General features: G+C 53.0%; 2 protein-coding genes across 2 annotated transcripts; one reads left to right on the top strand and one right to left on the bottom strand.

Annotated features, from left to right (window-relative positions):
- Positions 1–30: 30 nt before the first annotated feature.
- Positions 31–3,946, bottom strand: SNX12 (sorting nexin 12). The gene is made up of 4 exons (XM_048959778.1): positions 3,726–3,946; positions 2,457–2,552; positions 2,137–2,261; positions 31–1,693 (listed from the first exon to the last, which is right to left on the bottom strand). Exons 1-4 carry the CDS (start codon positions 3,888–3,890, stop codon positions 1,591–1,593), a joined length of 489 nt encoding a protein of 162 aa, XP_048815735.1. The 5' UTR covers positions 3,891–3,946; the 3' UTR covers positions 31–1,590.
- Positions 3,947–4,546: 600 nt separating this feature from the next.
- On the top strand, positions 4,547–21,079 carry FOXO4 (forkhead box O4). The gene is made up of 3 exons (XM_048959656.1): positions 4,547–5,111; positions 12,061–13,302; positions 16,587–21,079. Exons 1-2 carry the CDS (start codon positions 4,683–4,685, stop codon positions 13,282–13,284), a joined length of 1,653 nt encoding a protein of 550 aa, XP_048815613.1. The 5' UTR covers positions 4,547–4,682; the 3' UTR covers positions 13,285–13,302; positions 16,587–21,079.
- The last annotated feature ends 238 nt before the right edge of the window (positions 21,080–21,317 follow it).

The raw sequence follows: 21,317 nt of genomic DNA, 5'->3' as shown, positions 1-21,317 counted from the left end.
CACCCGCTGCCCGCAGGACGAGGCGGAGACTTGGCTTCACAGTGGTTTAATGCGAACGGAACCGGGAGGGTACACTGGACAGAGTGGGACAGCCGGCTGGGGGCTGCCCCGCAGCGGGACGCGCAGGACGAGGGGACCCTCCCTCCAAGCAGGGGCCGATGGGGACAAAGGACTTCCAGCAGCCACGCGGTCCCCGAGCAGCTCCATCCTGGCTTCGGCCCCTTCTCATCTCTCAGCCCCACCCCTCACTCTCAGCACCAGGCCGTCAGAACACCCAGGGGACACTACGGAGGCCGTAGGGGTGAGCACGGCAGGGAGCCTGGCAGGGACGGGGGGGGGGGGACAGCCGCCATGGGTCTGGGCTCTGAGAGAGGCTCTACGCACGCCACAACCTGAAGGAGTGCCCACAAAGCTGCCAGCATTGACCTGAGGAGTCCCTGAGCCTCACACCATACAGCCATGACAGCCAGAGGGGTCTCCAAAGGACAGTTCTGGTGCAGCAAGTTGCTCGCAAGCCCTGGACGGTTCCCTGATCAGCCTTGTACCTTCCACGCTGTCACTGTCTAGTTCATTGCAAAACGGAGAAAAGACAAAAATCCCTCAGTCCTTATCCTGTTCCGTGCCAACTGATTAACCCAGAACTGAACCCAGCAGCTCGCGCTGTCCCTTAATGGAGGGGTGGTGCCACCCTCACGCTGGGCTCCTCCTGCAGCAGCCAGCTGCTGTCACCTGTCACCACCGCTGCACGACAGCCACGGCCACCTCCTGCTCCTCAGCCAGACCCAGCTCCCCCTTCTGCAGCTGGGGCACAGGAGGAGGTCACCACAGCTCAGCTGAACTAAAAACGTCAATGCATTTTTAAAGCTCGAGCCAACACTGCGAGAGGCCAGGCTTGCCCAGCTTCCACACAGCGACCTGCTCACACACAGCACCAGGAGAGCAAACGTCATGAGAACCCCCCGAGCTGCCTGCAGCAAGCGAGAAAGGAGAGGGGCTGACACTAACACAGCACACGGGTCTGTAATGCAGGAGGCTGAGCGCAGGGTTGGAGTAAATCTTGGGCCTCTGCACTTCCAGACAGTGAAGAATGGGGGTTTCATGCAGGGTGAATGGGGTGGACGAGGGACCAAAACACCCAGGCACCTACTCACTGTTTTGGATAAGCCTTACTAAAACTCTAATACCTGATGCAATCACTGACCAACATGACAATTGCTGTTCTTCAGAGTCTCCTGCAGAGAAGCTTGGGGCTGCATGGACAGGGGAGTGAAGGTCATCTCATACCTTTCTGTACAGGGAGAGAGGCAGCTCCTACACCATAATGCCACAAGCAAGTTCCTGCTCCACACCTATTCACACCTGCCGTTAGGTGCGGGACAACACATTCACTTGCATAAATCTTCATACCTTTAGGCCAAGACCACAGCCCAGAAGAACAAGCTGCTGCCAGTTACAAAAGAGGAAAATACTGAACAAACTGGGAGGTTCAAGAGAGGAAAAGCTGGTTCAGAGAAGACAGATTTAGTGTAAAAATAAATGTCATTTTTGCAGGAGGGAGGGTGGAATGGAGGAAGACAGTGCCAGGTGCTCCTACTGGCGCACTTTCCCTGGGACGTAATTCCTATCAATAGTCTCCTCTTGCAGGAACATGTGTAAGCAGCGCTCGTTCTGTGCCAGCGGGTGCCCAGCAATTCTAGAAGAAAACCAGAGGTAGAGGTCAGCAGAGGCACCACCGAGACCCCATGCACTCACTTTGTGCAGGCAATGAGCGAGGCACAGCTCTCATGGGCAGCCAGCAGCTCCCAGCACACCCACGCTGGCCTCAGTCCAAGGCCACTGAGTCAGTGTGCAACAGGGCCAGAAAGATGCTCAGCAGAGAGTTCCCCACCACAGCAGGAGGTCAGGAGCATCCTGAGCCAACACTGCCCAGCAGATCTCTGTAACAGAACTGTTCTGCTAAGATTTGCTTCGCTCTCAAAACACAACCCACACGGGGGTTTCATTACCTGGAAGCAGACAACATCCTTTAGCATGACACTAGCATCTCTAGATTCCTTTCTGGTCAACTCACAACCCTCTTCTACCAGCAGCAGCTGGGAGAACAAGCAGGCAGCAAGCCCAGGGCATCAAGCTTACTTGTTAATAAACTGTTCTAATCCCTGTCTCCGCTCCTCAATGAAGGACTCCTCAAAGATGCCCTCGTCTCCTCGGAACGGAAGCTGTCGTTTCAAAGCTTTTCCAGGCAGCGGTGGCACTACAATCTGAAAGCAAAGAATCACTCCTGTCAGCAGAACTGCCATCTGAGAGAGGGCATCCTTCATCATTTGACACTCCTCACACAGCCAGAAATCGAGCCCCAGTGGCTGCCCACCACAGCCTCTCTGGACAAAATTATTGCTACAGCTGCTCTCATACAGCTCACTTGCAGGAACAGGCATGTCTGAGCAAGACCTCACCTTACTGTCTCGCTCCAGCTCATTCTTCAGCCATTCAAAGTCACTGTATCGTCTCCTCACACACGACTCCTTCAATTTGAAGATTGGGAGGTTTGTCTGTAATAAAGAGAAGCAGTTAATTTGCAGGGCGCTTCAGAAGCAAGACAGTATTTCAACAAGCAATTGAAACCCAAAGCTGCATTCAGAAAACCAGGCCCCTCCAAGAGGGACGCGTCACAAGAACACCCAGCTTCGTTATTCAGGACAGAACATAAGCACCAAAGCCCTTCACAATCAAGCAAGCACTTGCTAGGCTACACGGAGCCAGCCATTCCCTCCCCCTCAAGTTACTATTTCAGGAACACCCTCTGCACCCAGGGGCACACAGTGCTTACAGTACAGACAAGGCTGATTGTTTTTTCCCTCCCGAGTTCACTCCATTTTGAGGGGATCTACAAGACAGCTTCGCAGCCAAAAGATCCGATCAACAGTAGTGTTTCCATGGAAGAAAAAAGGGAGGAAAACTTGTCCCTGCATCTAACTGCCCAAGGCCAAACCTTGTGCTACAGTCTCCTCTGAAAAGACTGCCAGTCCCAGCAGATGAGCAGCTTTCTCCTATCTGCCCCGTGCCGCTGGAGGAACCTGCAGCAGCTCCCCTTCCTTCTCCCTGACTCCAAGAGCCTGAAGACTGACAGCTCCTCAAACTTCACCTTTGCACTATCAATACATTCTGAATCATCGTGGGAGCGGAGGCAGCGCAACCTCCTGACACGCAGCACTCAGACACACACAGGTACTGCTGCAACAGCAGCTAACAGCTAACTACATACAGACCAGGCCCTGAGCAACCTCGTCAAGCTGGGAATTTTCCTGTCCATCGCAGAGGAGTTGGACCAGGTGACCCTTAAGGGTCCCTTCCAACTCAAAAGATTCTATGATATCCCGATCAGCTCTGCAGAATGAAACTGCTTTAAAAGCACCTCTGCACGAACCGCTTTCAGCCAGACAAAGATCTGCTCGCTGCCATCTCTCTAGCAGGAATACCCAGAATTAAGGCGAAATAAACAAACACCCAATTCTTCTGAAAGGCGCTCGGCAGTCAAACCACGCTGTGACAGAAGGCAACGCCGGCACCACAGCAGCCCAGCGCGTTTCAATCCTACGAGCTCCAGCTCCCAGCGCACGGCTGTGAGGCGAAGGGCCTTCGTAGGGCCGCAACCCCCGGCCCAGGCCGCGCTCACGCCCTGCCGGGCCGCCCGCCGCCCGCCCCGGCCCCCGCGAGGGCCGCACCCTCATGCGGAGCTCGTAGCTGGTGTATCTGGCGCGGCCCATGCCCACGGTCTGCGGGTTGAAGATGTCGATCTCCAGGAAGTTGCTGGGCGGCCCGTACGCGTCCGTCAGGTCCTGCGGCTTGGCGTTCAGACGCCGGGTGTCCGCCACCGCCGCCTCCGACATGGTGGTGCCGCCGCCGCCGCCGCCCCGCCCGGCTCGGCCCGGCCGCTGCCGCAGCCCGCGTTGCCCCGCCCGCGCGTAACGCCCCGCCGCCCGCCCGCCGCCTGCATAACGCAGGATTTATCCAGAGTACCGGGCGGCCGAGGCCACCCCACTCGTGCGAACTGAGCCGTCACTCGCATGGCGCCTGCATAACGAGAGTAAGTATTCATATCACAGGGCGCAGACGATCACAACCCCAGAATCTGTATGCTCGCCGGGGCCCCGGAACCTGATTAATACAACGAACGCGTTCGGGCCCATCGCGCTTTGAGCGCCGCTCCCGTCCCGACGCCGTGCTCCCATCCCTGGTGGGATGGTGTCCGAACGAAACCATTTCCTCACGAGACACACAAGGCCCACGAAAGGGGCACAAAGTGGGTGAGGGCTCGGTTATGTAAGCGGGGCCGCCGCGGCGCCCTCTGGGAGCTGTAGGCACGCGGCCGCACCGCCTGCCACGCTCTCTCGTCGGAGCCACGCCTCCATCTCCCCGCCCCTCCGGCGCGGTGCTCGTCGGGAGTTGTAGTCCGCCGCCCGCTCTCGGCCACGCGCTGTTGTCCCGCCAGGACTACATTTCCCAGCGTGCCCCTCGCGCGCACGCGCACCGCGCGTTGCTGCTCCCTGGTAAACAGAGCGGCGCGGCGGCGGCGGCGGAGGGTTTGGGGTTGACAAAGGGGGCCGCGGGCCGAGCCCATGCGCCGCCGCGGAGCGCGTCAGGCCCGGCGGGGCGCGGTGCGGCGGCGTTGAGTGGGGCTCATGGCGGAGGCGGGCGGCGCGGCGGCGGCGGCGGCACCGCCGGACATCGACCCGGACTTCGAGCCGCAGAGCCGGCCGCGCTCCTGCACCTGGCCCTTACCGCGGCCCGAGCTGCCCGCGGGCGCGGCCGAAGCGGGCGGAGCGGGCGCGGCGGCGGAGGAGGGCTCGGGCGGAGCGGCGGCGGCGGCGGCGGGGCCCGGGCGGACCGAGGGGGCGCGGGCCGGAGGCGGCGGCGGAGCGGCGGCGGCGCGGAAGGGCGGCTCCCGGCGGAACGCGTGGGGCAACCAGTCGTACGCCGAGCTGATCAGCCAGGCCATCGAGAGCGCGCCCGAGAAGCGGCTGACGCTGGCACAGATCTACGAGTGGATGGTCCGATCCGTACCCTACTTCAAGGACAAGGGGGACAGCAACAGCTCTGCCGGATGGAAGGTGCGCGGGGCCCGGGGCTGCGGGGCCGCTTCGAGATGCTCCTTCTTTTCGCTCCTTCTTTTCGCTCCTTCTTTTCGCTCTCCCCGCTTGACCGTTTATGGCCGCGTTCACCTGTTGCTCCTCATCCAGTTCTGTGCCAGTATTGCGGCCCGGTGCTGTGCCTCGCTGTGCTCGCTCCTCGTGTTCTCTGGGCTGTGCTGGAAGGAGCAAAGCTGTCGCAGAGGCTGTCGAGGAGCTGCTGAGACATCGGCTGAAGGGTTTTTTAACTCGAGGCCGCAGTTCTTTGTCGCCCCGGTGCGCAGGGCTCCGTGTAAATAAGTTTCATAGCAGGCATTCTTGGCGTTAAGGGCCTCCTTTAAAAGCGTGCTCTGTCCGAGAGTCGCTTTGCAAGGACTGAGGACCTCTGCTGGAGTTTGGCAAAGGGAGAACGCATCTTAGAGCTGCAGACCTCTTCCTATCTGCCGTCTCCTGCTGCTCTGTGCATGGGCAGGTGCTGCATTCAGTTAAAGGCTCGGCTCCACTTCCATCTTCTGCAGGGGGCAGCTGCAGTGCGTGCGCTGTTTGGTCAGGTGAACTCCAGCAAAAAGAAGAGGTGATGTGAGAGCTGGGCTGTGAAATAGCCCCATGGGCTGTATGCATATGTACTCCACAGCAGGTGCCCCAGGAGTGGGGGCTGAAGGGCAGCACCGCAATGATGCTGTGCTGCTGTTTGCAGCCTGAACTGCAGTGTGAGCCCGTGGGTTTGGGGCTTCCACAACTCCAGCTCTGCATTCCTCTCCTGTGTGACTGAGCACCCAGTCAGCATTGAGATTTAGCTTTGCTTCTATCGGTGTGTTGGTGGGGCTGCTTGCAGCTGGCCCAGCTCTGAAGGGGCTCACTGGGCTCACTGAGCAGCTGTGGGAGTCTTGTTGGCTGGGAAGAGGACAGGAGTGGTGGGACAGGTGCAGCTGTCTCAGCCCAGGTTGGCATGGGTTGACACAGAACTTTTTCCCACTGTATTTCTCATGCTTTCTGGCAGCTTCAGTTTGAGGCAGGTTGTTCTTTTCAGTAGGTTTGGGGGGCTCATGGCAGAGGGCTCTCCCACCTCGGGCTGTGCACGCTGTGCTGCTCCTGCTGTTGCACAGACTCGTGTTCTTCTGACAAACAGTTCCTGGAACGGTGTCTGTTCTCTTCAGGAATGTGTCTGCATCTGTTTGGCAACAGAGCCTGAGCCTGAAGTTGTGTGTTATTAAATATATCCTAAGATGCTGTGGGGAAGCTGAAGCATTTTGCCCAGCTGGGCGCTGCAGTAGGTAGGCATGGAGCTGGTAGGGCATGGCTGTCCTCTTATTTGAATGTGCAGGGGGACCCTTGGCCTTGGGTTTACTCTGAGTTTTCACTGTGTGTCATGTTTAGGAAACGTAGTCAGATTTAACATTCAGAAAGATGGAAATGTGGATCTGGGCTCTGTTGCTGTTCTGCAATGACTTTTTCCTCATGATGAAGTTCCTTTGTAGCCCTGCAGCCTGAGGGCTGCTTCGTCCCATCCAAACCGCCACAGAGATGCACGTGGGGGGCTCCAGTTACTTCTGCTCAAATTAAGGAATCTTCTTGGTGCAGCTTTTTCAGTGTTGAACTGAAAGAGTTTGGATAAGGGAACCAAAGGTGGAGCTGCTACCCAGTGCTGCTGGGATGCTCAATGCCTTCAGCCCCCTGAGCTGTGCTGTTCCTGTTGTTTTGGCAGGCAGACTGGTAACGTATTGCGTTGTGCAGTTCTAATAGAGAATTTTAGATGGGAAGTTAAAGAAGTGAACGTGTTTAGAACATTATACACATCTGCTGTAGTTAATATAAAGCCTGTGAACTCGTTGCTTCGGAATGGCTTTGCAGCTGCTTTCCCCCAGCACACAATGGAGGGAAATACAGCTGTTACGGTCTGTGAGGGTGCGACCTCTGAATTCAGGAAAACTCAGTTCTCGAGGAAGGTGCTGTTTGCTGTTCCTGAATTGTGTGAGGGCGCAGACCTGCTGGGTGTGCAGTCTGTCTGCTCCCTAATGCAATTCAGCTGGGGTTAAGAATTAACCAGGCTGGGGGGAGAAGTGTCGGCGCAGGGGTGTGCCTGCAGCCCTGTAATCCCCTGTGGGCTCTGCAAGCTGCTCCAGGATAAGAGGATCATTCCTTCCGGCTCTCTGCCTGTAGGATGGGGGGTGTGGGGGCTTTGGGCAGAGCCGTGCCTTGCTCAGCAGGAGGCCACAAACCCCTCTGCAGCAGTCCATGCGTGCTCCTGTTGCACTTTGTGTGTCTGTGAGTATAAGCAGATTCAGCGCAGCGATGGGCACGCAAAGAACGTGGTCCCATCTAGAGCAGGGCCGCGTTCCAAAGCCAGACTTGTAATGTTCTCCCAAACCCACTGTTTTCTCCTCTGTAGGAGTAGAAGGAACTTGAAGCTGGCCTCTTCCACATCACTTCAGCATAGGGAAGATCAGCCTTTTCCTATGCGATTAGTGGAAAGGAAAGGACAAATGGTTCTGCAGCACTGGTTGCAGGAGGCTGAAGTGCCACGCTGCGCTCTGTCGCTTTGTGTTTGCTTCCATTCAGATGTGTGTGCATGGTGCAACGATTCCAGTGGCTGCGCTGCAGATTACACTGAGGAGGGACCTCTCTGGCTGCTACAGCTGTGACAGCAGCTCTTACGGTCCTCTGTAGAAGAGTAGCAGCCAGAAAGCAAAAGCAGCCCTGGCTGGGAGGTTCTGCAGGTTATCCTCACACCTTGCAAATGAGTTCCAATTCAGTTCCAATTAGGCGCGTGCTTGTTTTGCTGGAGGTGAGCTGTTCACCATTCATTGGCTCACTGACTGCTGCCCGGCCAGTTTCACTTTTTCTGTAGGCAGATGTACAGAGAGCAGGCGTAGAATCACGGACAGGCCGTGAAGCCGTTCAGAGTATTCCCCTGTTGTTGCCTGCTGAGGCAATAATTGGCTGCGTGCCCAAAAGCCGTAAAGCAAAAGGAAATGTAAAAGCGAAGCTCAGCCTTTTAGCTCTGAGCAAGGTGCTGTTCTGCACGAGCTTCAGTCCAGTGCACGTCTGTACACGGGGAGGGCTGGGCTCAGCCTGGAGCCTGGCTGCTCGCTGCCCACAGCTGCTGGCTGTGCAGGGACGGAGGCTGAGGTGGTGTTAATCTCCCTCAGACGTTCTGGCAGTGAAAATGAAGAGGTGTGCATTTCTACGTTGCTTTGATTGCTGTTGTTGTTGCTGTCGTCATTGGCACCTAACTGAATTTGACAGAAACCAGAACAGCAGTAACCAACAGGGGTATGACAGAGCCATGCTGCGTTAGATCTGTGAGGGTTCTTTTTAAGTTCTGTGGGTAATTCTTGTTTTTCTTTCACAGGATGCAGTCGTTCTGGTCCAAGGAGAGGAGAGCTCTCCTTTTGGCAGCATCCCCTCTGCCCCATGCAGTGTGCTCCAACCCCTGGGAGCTTTTGCTGCTCCCTGTCCATTTGTTTGGCAAAGCTGCATCACTGAAAGATGAATTCTGCAGCGCGGCTTCATCTATCAGGCAGCCCTGAAAGGCAGCAGCTCCTGGGATGCAGGCATGGCTTGTTCCAACAAGTTCCTCCTGCTCTATCTAATCCCAAACAGCTCTTGCTGTGTCTGCCTGCCTGTCATGTCCAACATCTAAATTGTCACAATTTCCTTCTTTTAAAGAGCTAGGATTTCCTTCTTTTGAGCTCAGACTGAAAGATTACAAGAGGGGAAAACATCCCTCCTAAGAAGCAGCTTTCTGTCTGCGAGGCTGAGGTCTGCACCCGTGCTGGAGGGCGGCCGCAGGGACACGGCTCAGCTCTGGAGCAGTTGTTTACTTGCTGGAGCACAGCTTTGCAAAATCTCTGCCATGAAGCCTTTTCCCAAAGCCTTGGGAGCCAAGTGACGGGGTGAGTGCTGAGACAGGCACTGACAAATGTGGGAGGCGGGGCGTCCTCCCTCGTGCAGCCTCTGAAGAATGCCGTGGCAAATTATAATTCAGTGCAATTACAGGCCTGGCTTTGGAACATGGCCCTGTGCTGGATGTGACCGTGTTCTTTGTGTGCCCGCAAGGCAGTGAGAATGCAGTGCAGGGATTGCACGTCTTGTTTTTCTTTTTGTCCTGTCCTCAGTTCTTCAGAAAGACTTTTTTTTTTTTTGCTAAGGCTTCCTCTGGGATTTGTGGTAGCAACTTTGGAGACTTTGTCAGAGAATGGCTGCAGTGCTGATGGAGCATCCCTGAAAACCCAGGCAAACGTGGGCAACAACCCCAACCTACTCTTAAAGCCTTGGAAGGGCCATCACTGGCTTCTGTAGTTAGCAGCTGTGTGCTGCAGGTGGGATGTGATCTGCTGTCTGGAAGGCTGTTGGGGAGAGCTGATGGCCTTACACACCACCTGGTGGGTGATGCCTTGCCTGCAGACCAAACAGGGCTCTGCACGGTGCTGCTGGAGGGCTGTGTGGCAGCACAGATCGCTCCTTTCCTTTATATAGAGCCAGGAAATGTTATCAACTGAGAAGATTCAGCGTAGTGATAACTGCTGGGGAATGAGGAGATGGTTTGCGTGGTGTTAGGCACGCAGCTGTGGCTGTTGGTGTGTCCTGCCCCAGACACGGAGTGGGGAATCACTATTTAAGTAAATATTTCTGGCCAAGCTTTAATTCATGTAATAGCGGTCATGAATTTCCTACTAGTCTTGTCTGAATGTGGTTTAAAGGCATCAACTCTGATCCAAAAGGGATCAGAGACCCCAAAGGGGGCTTTTTTCACTGCAACACACAGCTGTACTCCATAAGATCCTCTATGAGACGCAGTCACCCGTTCCCCAGCTCATTGCCAAAGAGGTTCCCATGGCTTTGGCACCAACCTGTCCCCGTCCCCACACTCAGGCTGTGCTCTGCCTGGAGGCACTGCAGACCCACAGCCCATGCTGGCACCCAGTATCAGCATTGCAGGGCAGCCAGACTGCTCTGTAGCATCTCTGAAGTTAATTGCAGCTCTGCTTTTGGTTCCAGTTGCTTAACGTCGAGAAAGGAAATACGTCAGGGTTGCCTAGGGGACTGAATTCTGTCATTTCCTCTCCTGCCAGGTTTCACTTGGAGTTCTGCGGTTATTTATGGTGAATTTTCCACTCGCTTTCTCAGTGAGATTTGAGGGTGCCCTCCGTGTGTCAGACCTGTGTCACTCTGACAGCTGCATCCTCATGCTGGGGAGCACACAGCACGGAACCTGCCAGGGCAGGGGCTCCTCTCCTCATCCCCATGGCTAAATTTGCTGCCTGCATGACACACAGCCAGCCCAGCGCAGCCCCGATCACACAACTATTCTGTTCTGTAGTTTTGTTAGCGTTGAGATAGCCCAAAATCAAAGCAGAGCTGAGAGAGGAGCCTGAGAGCCATGTGCTGTGCGAGGGGAGACGGAGCAGTGCAGCCACCATCTGCGGCCACTGACCATTGTGGCTGCTTAGCTCATCTCTGTGAGCCCTTTGCTACCTTTTGTGCAAGGGTTTCAGGCTTCCCAAAATAGTTATTGCAAGAGGTCTTGTTTCAAGCTGCTGTTCAGTCAGAAAATTTGGTGCTAAAACTTAGGATGTGCAAAGTGGTGTTATTTTTCAGGTTTCATTGGTGGATCTCTTGAAGCAATGCAGGAACACTTGCACCAATGCAGCCTGCAGGACTGGGCGTCTTCAGCAGCTCACAAGTTAATGTCAGGGGAATGAGTGAAGATCTGGGAGGTTCTTGCTATAGGAGCATGCATTGCAAGCGTGGTCACCTGGGGAGTGGGGCAGTGCTTTGGAAATGAGGCAACAGCTTCCCAGGTGATGGTACCACTCTGATTGCTGTTCTGGACTTGGAGAAGAATAAAAATGAGCTTGTGTATCCTTGGGGAATGTTTTTTCTCCAAATCCTCAACAGCCAGTGGTTGAAATGAAAGCTGACACAGAACTATTTGCACCTCTCCTTCCATCTGCACAAAACTTTCCACTGTGCCTATGGTGTTTATCTGCAGCTGGCCTGCTTTAGGACAGTATGTTTGAGGTGGACAAAATGAGCATGGTAAGGACTCATCTGAGAGGAAAGGGTGGGGAGAGGGAAAGCAGCAGGGCAGGAAGAGCTGTGCTTAGAAGCAGTGGAAAAGGATGATAAAAGCACAGTTGGTTCAGAGCGGTGACGTTGTGCGTGAAAACTGAAGGCTGCTTGGAGATTTTTAGCTTGTGTGACACAGGTGTTGCCCTGGACCACTGTTGTGCTACTGATATAGCACCTTTTAATTATGTGCAATTTGCCCATCTGAACTAATGAAGGGCACAGCTCAGGCTTCAGGGAGGCTCGTGGAGGGTCTGCCCAAACAGCTTGCTGATCCTAAAGCGCAGGGAGGTTTATCAGCACAGTTGTGGGATGAAAATTTGCTCTGACGTTGGTGTGCAGCCATTTCAGCTGGCAATTTCTAGCAAAGCTCAACCACGTGAAGTGTGTTGGGAGGGACGAGGAATGCATGCTTTGCCAAATAGGAAGATGGGAGAGGCTAAAACTGGCATGTACTGTGTGGGAGTGCATTATCAGCTTGAACATCTTACCCCATTAGAAGCACACACAGTGTACTGCATCCTTGCAGAGTGGGGCTGGCAGCCTCCAGGCTTAGCAGGACTCTTGCTGTACAGATTCTCTCTTGTTTGTATTGGAGATAAAAAAGGTGACGGGTCTATGGAATTGGGAGTGTTGTGTCAGTACCGTGGTGGTTTCACCCCTGGTGCTGCAGTGAGGCACTGCACTTCTTGCTGGTGCTGTCAAACATGTTCAAGCAGAAATAGCAGGCTTTAGACAAGTAGCACTTTGCTATGCCTTTCTTCTCTGGATGCTGTCTGAATACACTATGAGATTTCTAATTGAGAGGCGTGGTGTAAGCAGTCCTCACATCTTGTATTTTTTTTTGTTTTCTTTTCAGAACTCTATTAGGCATAACCTGTCCCTGCACAGCAAGTTCATTAAAGTTCATAATGAAGCCACAGGGAAGAGTTCCTGGTGGATGCTCAATCCTGAAGGTGGTAAAAGCGGAAAAGCGCCAAGAAGAAGAGCTGCATCGATGGACAACAGCAGCAAACTCGCTAAAGTCAGAAGTAAAGCATCCAAAAAGAAGCCCCCTCTCCAGTCTGCGCCAGAAGCCACTGCTGACAGCCCTGGCTCCCAGTTCCCAAAGTGGCCTGGGAGCCCATCTTCAAGAAGCAATGAGGACTCTGACGTGTGGAACACCTTCAGGCCTCGAACCAGTTCCAATGCAAGCACCATCAGTGCCAGGCTTTCTCCAATCCTGACCGAGCAGGATGACCTCCACGACGAAGAGCTTCTCCCGTCTATGGTGTACTCCAGTGCATCCAGCAACGTTCCACCAACTGTGACTGAGGAGCTTGAGCTCATCGATGGGTTGAATTTGATGTCTCCCAGCTCATCCGTGCTGTCTACCCAGCAATCTGCCTCCGGTGGTCAGATCCAGAGAGATTCCAGCTTTTCCTTGCGGAGCCCGAATGCAGCTGGTCAGACCACAGCGTTTGGCAATTCCCTGTTTAACCCTGTTGAAATGTCTCTGCAGAGTTCTGTCAGCCATTTCTCCGGCCCGCAGACCTTGGAAGCTCTTCTGACGCCCGGCTCTCCGCCTCCAAGGGATGTGCTGATGACTCAGGTGGATCCAGTTCTCCCGCAGACTGGTGGCAGGATGAGCAGCCGAACTCTTCTGCTTCTAGGTGGACAATCCACCCCGAGTAAGATGAGCTCAGGCAACGCACGAGGAAAGCCTGCAGAGCAGCAGGCAGAACCAGTTGGTGCCACTGTTTTGCCATCAACGCTTCCCATAGTAGCATCTCCTCAAAACACTGCCAGCATTAACAGTTTGAAGGCTCCAGTTTCTGCAACAGCTGCTCAGTCGGTCCAGCTGGGCAGTCCTCCACTGCTTTCTTCTGCTGGCCCTGCTCCTCTGGGCTTGAACCAGGACAGGCTGCCCATTGACCTGGACATTGACATGTACATGGAGAACCTTGAATGTGATATGGATTACATAATCAACAGTGAACTCATGGATGGAGAAGGACTGGACTTTAACTTTGAACCTGTTCCGTCTACTCCCAGCTATCCCAGCAGCTCACAGGCTTCCAGCCACACCTGGGTACCAAGTTAACTTCAGGAGCACAAAAAGGTAAGCGGTGCCATGTAGACACCGTGGCTCTGTTGTAACAGCCCTGTCTGGGAAGCTTCCTGTGCCCCACTGTCAGTAGTGGAAGAGAAGTCTTTGGAAGAGAGAGTTGTCTTTCAGGACAAAGCTCTGGGAGAGCTGCATTCCCTATTAGAAGGGGAAAGACTGTGTGAAGGAGAGTGGATTTCACTTGACCAGGTAGTAAGCTTCTTAATGAAGTAGAGCAGCAAACTGAATGAAATTCTTGCTGTCTCTCATTAACAAAGATGACTGTTCTGCAGGAGGTTGGTCTTTTCCTCTGAATTTGATGTGAGAACGTATTCTGCTTACATGAGAATGGTATATTCAGAGCTGTTGAACTGAGAACTGTTTCTGTCGAGGTTGTAATTATGTTTGCAATGTTTTCCAGTATGTGTAGTTGCAAAGCCTATCTGTTTCAGGATTGTCTGCTTTGCCTGCGTGTAGCAGGACACAGATGCTCTCGGTTTATCAGCCTTTCTGCCTTTCCCTTATCTGGGAATGGTGTCTGTAAGGTCTTGTTTGCCTGTTTGTCAGCCTGTGCAGCCATCAGAATGGAAGAGGAAGAGAAAAATGGGAGTGTGTGGTGTGAATGGGGATGGAAGGAGGAAGGATGTGTCAGTGCTGTCGCACTGGAGATGGAGGCACGTTTCACACTTGGAGCTCACCTAACTAATGGAAAAGGGGCAGTTGCTTTATGGGTTGAGGCACAGGCTGGGTACTGGTTGGGAGGGGGAAGTGTTGCCAGGAATATCTCTTGAGGAGACAGATTTGGGATTAGTTGGTGTTGCAAGCTCAATTAATAATGCTGGGCAGATGGAAGGGCAAACTGCAGATACTGCTTGAGTTGTGGGAAGCTCTTGAGCTTCAAAATGGTGGAGGATGAGCAGAATTACCGTGTGCTTTACGTTAATACTCATTCCAAGGCAAGTGAGTAACCTGAAGACAGTCTTGCTTTGAGCAAGGAGTTTTGACTGGGTGACCTCTGGAGGTTCCTTCAGCCTAAGTTCTCTGCTGATTGCTGCTGCTGTTCATGCTGTGGGTCAGATATCAGGCTGAACACTTCTCTGCTCTGCACCAGTACAGCCTTCCAGGCAAGTACTGTGGACCAGGCGCAGTGAAATGCTGTCCTTCGGGCCTGTGATGCTTAAACATTGATACACCATTATATATTGACTTTTTAAGCACAGTTGAATGCCTTTCCCCTGTTTCCTTACTAGGCTTTTTATAGCCTTGTGCACTCATTAAGTGCTCTGGAATTACAGAGCGTTTGCCTTAAACTGGGCATCTTCACTTCAGGTGGAATATGACAACTCGGTTTTGATTTCAGAGCTCTTCAGCTGTGTGAAGACAGTTTGCAAGCCGGGTGGCAGAGGTTGGTGCATCCTCAGCACTGTTTCCATGGCTTTCCATGCCTTGTCCTGAGCTCTTGTGGTTCTGTACGCCGTGCATCGTGTCTGGATGGAGCATCCACTTCATGGAGGGAAATGTTCACAGCAGTGTTTATGAAACGTGGATGCTGCAGACATCCTGCAGTCCTGGCTGCATTTGTTAGCTGGGCTGGGTAGTCAACAGAATACAGCATATCATACACAGCTTTATTTTTTGAAGGGATATAAAATAGGGGAAGCTGACCAAGTGTTTTTCAAAGGGTAGGGACTAGTGCTGGTGAAGGCATGGCTGCAATGAAAGGCAGAGGGAGAAGATGAGGCTCGTAGCAGCAGCTGTGCTCTTGTTCAGTACAGATATTCAGTGCGTGCGTTGTTTAATCAAAGCAGAGTCACCTTGTTCTGGTGTGCCAGGCTTTCATATTGCCATGTGAAGTTCACACTAGTGAAAGCTACCACAGATGACTGCTAGCATTAGAGCCACCCCAAACAGTGTCTGCAGGCTGGTTTGTGTCCCCCTGGGTTGGGTATGGCTGTAACGCTGAACAAAAGCTGCTTATCAGAGAGTGCTGGTGCTCATGCACTGTGATTCGGAACATCGCTGTTCCTCACGGTGTGCAGAGCAGACAGGACTTTATCCCCTTCTGCTGTAGTAAGACTGATAAGTGTGTCCACGGCTCCCCAGTGCTCTGCTTAGAGCCCTTTACATGCAGATGAGAGTTCCAGCACCAAACCCTTGCCTCTGCCCAGCGGTGATGCAAAGCCCACAGAGCACCTCTTGGCCTGCAAGGAAGAGTGGCAGCGTGGCAGCACTTTCCTTGACTGGGAAACACGGAAATCCTGCCATTGCTGCTGCTGACTGCATGGATAATGTGTGGTGAAGCTGCTCGATGTGCACAGTGCTTTGTGGGCTGAAGGCTGTGCAGGCAGCGTGCCCACATCTGGAAGTAGTGGTTGGCCTGCAGGTGCTCCTCCATGCTTCATGCTGGTGTCCCCTGTTGGTGGCTTTGTGCTTGCTCAGCCCCATGCCTTTCCGTACCGTTTTGGTGTGAGGTCCTGCTCTTCTGCTCTTCTGGCAGAGCTTTGCTAAGGATCTTCACGTGTTCAGTTGGGATTAGCTCTGTAGCCTGCAGAGCCCTTTATCCCTCGCCCAGCTTGGGCCAGACTCGGTGTTTCTGTGCTGTTCTTAAATTCCTTTCAGTCCCAACACTGCATTTTGTTCTACTAGAAATCTAATAACTAACTGACCGGCCTGCATTGTCTCACAGTTTCCCTGGAGCCTGTTGCTCTGGCTGCTTTTCTTCTTGTCGGGGCTGATGCCCTCCTGCTGCTTCTTCACCATCCCACAAGTTTCATTTTGTGCTCACCAGTGCTATTGCTGAATTTGAGAGGCTTGGTGCCCTGCGTTTACCTTCTCATTCTGCCTCAGATAGTCTTAAATCTGCTGAGATCTCTCCCCAGCCTTGTTTGCTGCTCTGAGTCCAGCCAGAATGAGGCGGAGGGTCTTTGTCCCTTCCCTCCTGACTCACATTTGTGGCTGCCCTTCCTTGCTACTTTCTCACAGTGCTTCTGGTGGCAGCCCAGTCCTTAACACCTGCTTATCTCACGGAGCTTTGGTGCCATCAGCTCGCAGGAGGAGTGCTTGCTTCTGACCTGTGTGCTTTTGTTTCGTCCTTCTGTCTCAATGGTACTGAGTTTGGGGCTGAGCAGCTGTGTCCTCTACTTGACTCCTCCATCAAGGTCTCTGTGTTTGTTCCCTCGTGTCAGTGGGCATCCTCTGAGCAGCGCAGGGCTGACTGATAGTAACCATCTCCTTATCTGTGCATCCAGGATTGCCACCGAAGCTGAGATCTAACTGTTCACTCTTTTTCTTCTCCCTAGTGTCCTTCAGGTTTTGAACATTGGGTTCTGACTTCGCTTCCCACCCCCTGGCAGAGAAAAGAACGGAGCATGTTGGATTTGCTTTCCCTGCACGCCACACCTTGGGCAGAAGGGGCTGCCCACCTGGGAAGAAGGGGCAAACTGCATCTGGCTGCAACAGGAAGAGGTTAAAAATAAGAATCCTGTTATGTGCCACGTCTCTTCCTACAAACCTGACCCTGCCATGGACCTTCTGGGGAAACCCTGGGCTGTGTGTGTCCGGAGAGGAGCCCTGGTAGAAACCTCGGCCAGAAGCCTCTGTGGCAGGCAGTAGTGTTTTCCCATGTGAAGAGTTGGGTTTGCTGGAGGAATGTCTCCATGGCTGTCCTCTCTCTGCTACGGCAGAAAGTCTCCCAGTGCCTCGGGCTGGCGGAGGGCTGCTCACTTCCCTCTTGCCTTGAAATAGTTGGACGTTTTCATTAAAGCCACCAGATGTGCACTTGGAATCCCACGGACTGGCAGAGGAATGGGAAGCAGCGTGCTGGTGGAAGCCTGGTGGGAAGAGGGGTGCTGTTATGGGGCTGGGGTCAGTTCCACTGTGCCCTTCTCACCGGATCAGCCGTCATCTTTGTGCAGTGAAGGGCTGTGGTTGTGGCAGTAGGGGCTTCCTTCATTCATCTGAGAGGAGCAGAGTTGAGTTTTCCACTGTGCCAACTGTGCCCTGTTGAATCCTAAGCATGTTCACAGAAGTCCCTATGCTGTTCTCAGCACATTCCCAATACGCCAGGCTGATGTAAAATAGGCACGGGTGCCAATAGCTGTTTATGGGACGCGAAAGCATCATCTGGGGGTTTGTTTCTCATCTGTCATGCTACAACAGAGAAGGGGAAAGCCTGGGTGTGGCCTTAACAGAGCCCTGGTTGCTTTTCAGAAGGGCATTTTCTATAGATGAAATATTTTTTTACTAATCTGGGAACTTTCTACAGTGAATATGAAGCCAATGTTAAGTGTGTCCCCGTTGGGCGTATCAGGAGCCTCTGAGGAGGTGCCAGTGACAGACTTCTTTTTCAGAGCTGTATTAGGAACAAACATATTTGATGTTGGATAATGTGTATGATTGAGGGGAGAGTTGGCAGATCCCCACAGTTTCCAACAGCCGTGGGGAAGGTTGTACATTATTGTAATCTATATGTAAAAGTAGCTGCAAATTACATAGAAGCTTTTCTAAACCTTTTTAAATATATATTATATATTTTAATTGAGAATGAGATTATTGGATAAAAAAAAAAACAAAACCAACACTTGCTGCATCTGTCCCCTTGATAGCAGATAACACTACAGAGTGGGAGGGGACAGGCCTAAGGCGTTTTGGGCCAAGAAGCTGAAGATGTCATTAGTACAAGTGGGAAGAGCACTGCAGTGTAACTGGGAATACTGCCTCCCCTAAAGCAAGTGGAAGGCACCAGCATGGCATTCAGCCACAGCTTCTCGTGTGGTCCCCTGGATCCAGCATTCCCACTGTGTTGGGGAATGCCAGCCATTAACTGCACTCCTCGTCCCTCTGGTAGCTGGGCTGCGTTGCAGGGATTCCCGTTTGTGGGATGGTGTGGGTTTGGCCGTGCTCCATCTGCTGGCGTTCCGGGCAGAGCGATGGAGAGCACTAGCCAGTGTGTTTGGCAGCTGTCACCTTGGGTTCTGTGATTTTATTTGTTGCTGGAGTTTCTTGTGCTGCTGGGGAGCATCACCCCGGGGCTGTGTCAGATCTTGTCCCATCTCTTGGTTCTTGCAGGACAGAAGTTAGGAAAGAGGAGAGCAGTTCACTTGGCATGTTCCTGCTACCATTTGGTGCCGGCAGTGGCAGGACCTGGTGAGACGTGGTGGTGCTTTTAGGGTATTCCAGTAGGCTGGGTCTGGCAGAACCCCTCTGGGCTCTTTGCTGAAGGAGGAGATGGTTTCTGCTCCAGTTTCCATCGTGCAGTGCCATGAGCCATGTTGTCTCGCCACCTTGTCTGCTCTGTTGTCATGGACCTCATTTCGGTTTCATTTGAGTGGAGATTGGAACACTGGGAGTGGTTTGTCTGCCTGCCTGCACCAAGGAGTCTTCAACAGCCTTATCCTCAGCACGCTTGGCCATCAGAGCCCTTGCGTAGTCTGATAACCTCTGCTTTGAAGGCAGTCTCTGTGGCAGACCTCATGGCAATGCACTTAAAAATAATCCACCATCTGCATGTCTGGCCACACCTCGCTGCAGCAAAACCAAAAGCGTTGAGGAGGCAGATCATGAGCTGGGATGCCAGGTCTTGAGCCACGGATGCATATTCTCACTGTAATTAGTTCCTTACTCAAATCGACAGATAGCCTTTCCACAAACACCTCATGCTACATATGGCATGTATTGCACATAATGACTGGCCATTATGCTGATTCACTTAATAGATCCGGTGGGATTTGGGTTTTCTGGTGGATAATAGGCCACTTTGTTTGCTTGGACCCCCAGGGCAGACAAGTCCCATGATGTGCAGAATGAGCTGATGGCTGCTGTGCTTAGGGGTGGTTCTGCTGCTTCACAGCTGCGTATCAAGGACAGGATAGCTGCTCAGTGTGACTCTCTAATGCCTTTATCATGAAAACAGAGCCCAAAGCAATAGGAAGGGCGTTGTTAGCAACAGGTGCTCTCCATCCTCAACGCAAGAGCAGCTGGCAGGGGCCGAAGGAGCTGGAGCTGGTGCTGAGGATGGTGCTCAGAAGGAGTGCTCAGTGAGCAACGAATGCAGTGTTATGGGCTTGGGCAGATTCTCTGCTTGTTGGTATGTGTGGCAGGGCAGTTTGGATCCTGGTCACCGAGGGCAGAGACGCAGAGAATTTGGGAGTTCTCCAACCCCTTCTCAAATAACTTCCCCTTCATAAAGCTTTTCTAGCCTGGGATGTTCCCTCATAGGACATAAAGGACTTTCTAGTTCTTAAACCACCGCTTGCTGAAGGCTGGGAGGTCTCACTCAGCACTTCCATGGGATTTGTGTCCTTTCCCAAAGTGTTGGCTTCCAACAGATGCCGAGTGCAGCACAGCATCTCGGTGGGTCGTTCTTCTGAGTCAGCAGCAATGACCAGCAGGGCCGTATGGGGGCTGTTCCTGTAAGCAGGGATCAGGCTGGGGTTAGGGAGCAGCTCTGAGCCTGGTGGGGAAAGAGGGCAGGGGACACTGCTGTGGGGACTGCTGCTCCCTGACAAGTGCCTGGGGGGCTCCTGGCATGAAGCCCTCCGCCGTGCTGTGCACACCTTCCCTGTCCTCACCGTACCAAGTTCCATTTGCATCCAGAGGATCAAATGCTGTCTTCCGCAGCGTGAGGCTACGTGCTCTGGGTCTGAAGGTTCTGCCCATGGAGCCTGCTGGGAGGCACATGTATTGCTTTCATTTACGCCTGAGTTTAGCTAATTGCTTGAGACTTCTTCATAACTTGAGCGTATTTCACTACTACCAGCTCCCTGTCGAAGTTTGGGCTATTGAAAGCTGCTTAGAGCCCTTAATTTCCATAGGTGGTGTGTCTAAAACCATGCCGTCCCCTGCCTGGGCTGCTTCACAAACAGCAGTGCCATCATTCTGCTGAGAGCAACGAATGCAGTGGGAGCATTCCGGAGCCCGGCTGTGCTCATAACTGAGGCTCATGCTAGAAGCAAGTAGCACTAATCAGCTTTTCCAAAGGAAATGCCTAGAAAGCTTTTCTATAGATCATGATTTGTTCATTTTCTTACTTAAGTGCTTATTTATAGTCACACTCAAATGCTCCAGGGCTAGCCTTGCTCCAGGAGGGAGAAACCTGTGTCTGGTGCTGCGGGTGGGGGTGTCTGGGGAGAGGGGGGGTCACCAAAATAATATGCAAGTTTGGACCGTTATCCAAAAAAAACACTCGTATATCAATTTTGGGACGTGAACCTGAACAGGGATGGCGTAGGGTTTGCCTCAGCTGCGTGTCTGGTGAAAAGTTTGTTCTGATTCACGTGGGGAAAAGCAAGCAGGAGGTGACTCCGGGTGCCTGAAAGCTCAGTAGCGTGTGTAACTCATCACTACAGCTCATAACCCTGGAGAAAGGGAGCCTTGTGGTGCCAAGCAGGAGGGCATGGCCACAGCTGGTGCTCCCAAAGTGTCCGGAGAGGTCTGGCTCTGCAGGGTGTAGGGTACTTCTGCTGGGAGCAGCCTTCTTCTGAGAGCTGGGGCTGGTTTGGGGAAGAGGTGTTTCCAGCACAGCTTTCTGCACTGCCAGCGCAGGCACTGCACATAGGATGGGCACCACAAGCAGATGCCTTTCCCACCCCATCCCCCTCTGCACACTTTCACCCATTTCTCATGAGAATTTTTTTTTTTTTTTACATAATAAATCTCTGCTTTTGTTTGCTCTCTGTAGCAGTGTAACTTCTGAACCATTACAGGCTCTTTGTTACCATCTGTGCTAGCAAGACTGTAGAATGTGCTAGACTAGGGGGGAATGTTTGACAAATAAAAAACCTGTAATCCTCTACTCTGTGTCTCATGCGGTTTGTTCTGGTGTGCTGATGGGGGCCCATTTTTATTGTGTTTGTGGTGGTTTTTTTTTTTACTGATTGATTTTCCTTGCCTTCAGCTTCTTTCCTTCACCTCCCCACGCTATCAGGGCAGACTGCGTGCCTGCCCTGTGAGAGCTGCAGTGTGCTCCTAAGTGTGCAGATCTCTTTGGTGCCAGTGGTGCTGCCGAGCTCTAAAGCTGACCCTGGGCAGCT

This window comes from Lagopus muta, chromosome 13, assembly GCF_023343835.1.
Source record: "Lagopus muta isolate bLagMut1 chromosome 13, bLagMut1 primary, whole genome shotgun sequence".
Lineage (NCBI taxonomy): Eukaryota > Metazoa > Chordata > Aves > Galliformes > Phasianidae > Lagopus > Lagopus muta.
Note: the sequence above shows the minus strand (reverse complement) of the source record. Positions and strands in the feature narration are given on the sequence as shown.

Coding starts and splice junctions, on each gene's coding strand:
- SNX12 (XM_048959778.1), bottom strand. CDS start 3,890: ATGTCGGAGGCGGCGGTGGCGGACACCCGGCGTCTGAACGCCAAGCCG. Junction 2,553..3,725: donor GCTACGAGCTCCGCATGAGG/GTGCGGCCCTCG, acceptor TCTTTATTACAG/ACAAACCTCCCAATCTTCAA. Junction 1,694..2,136: donor TTAGAACAGTTTATTAACAA/GTAAGCTTGATG, acceptor GTTTTCTTCTAG/AATTGCTGGGCACCCGCTGG.
- FOXO4 (XM_048959656.1), top strand. CDS start 4,683: ATGGCGGAGGCGGGCGGCGCGGCGGCGGCGGCGGCACCGCCGGACATC. Junction 5,112..12,060: donor ACAGCTCTGCCGGATGGAAG/GTGCGCGGGGCC, acceptor TTTTCTTTTCAG/AACTCTATTAGGCATAACCT.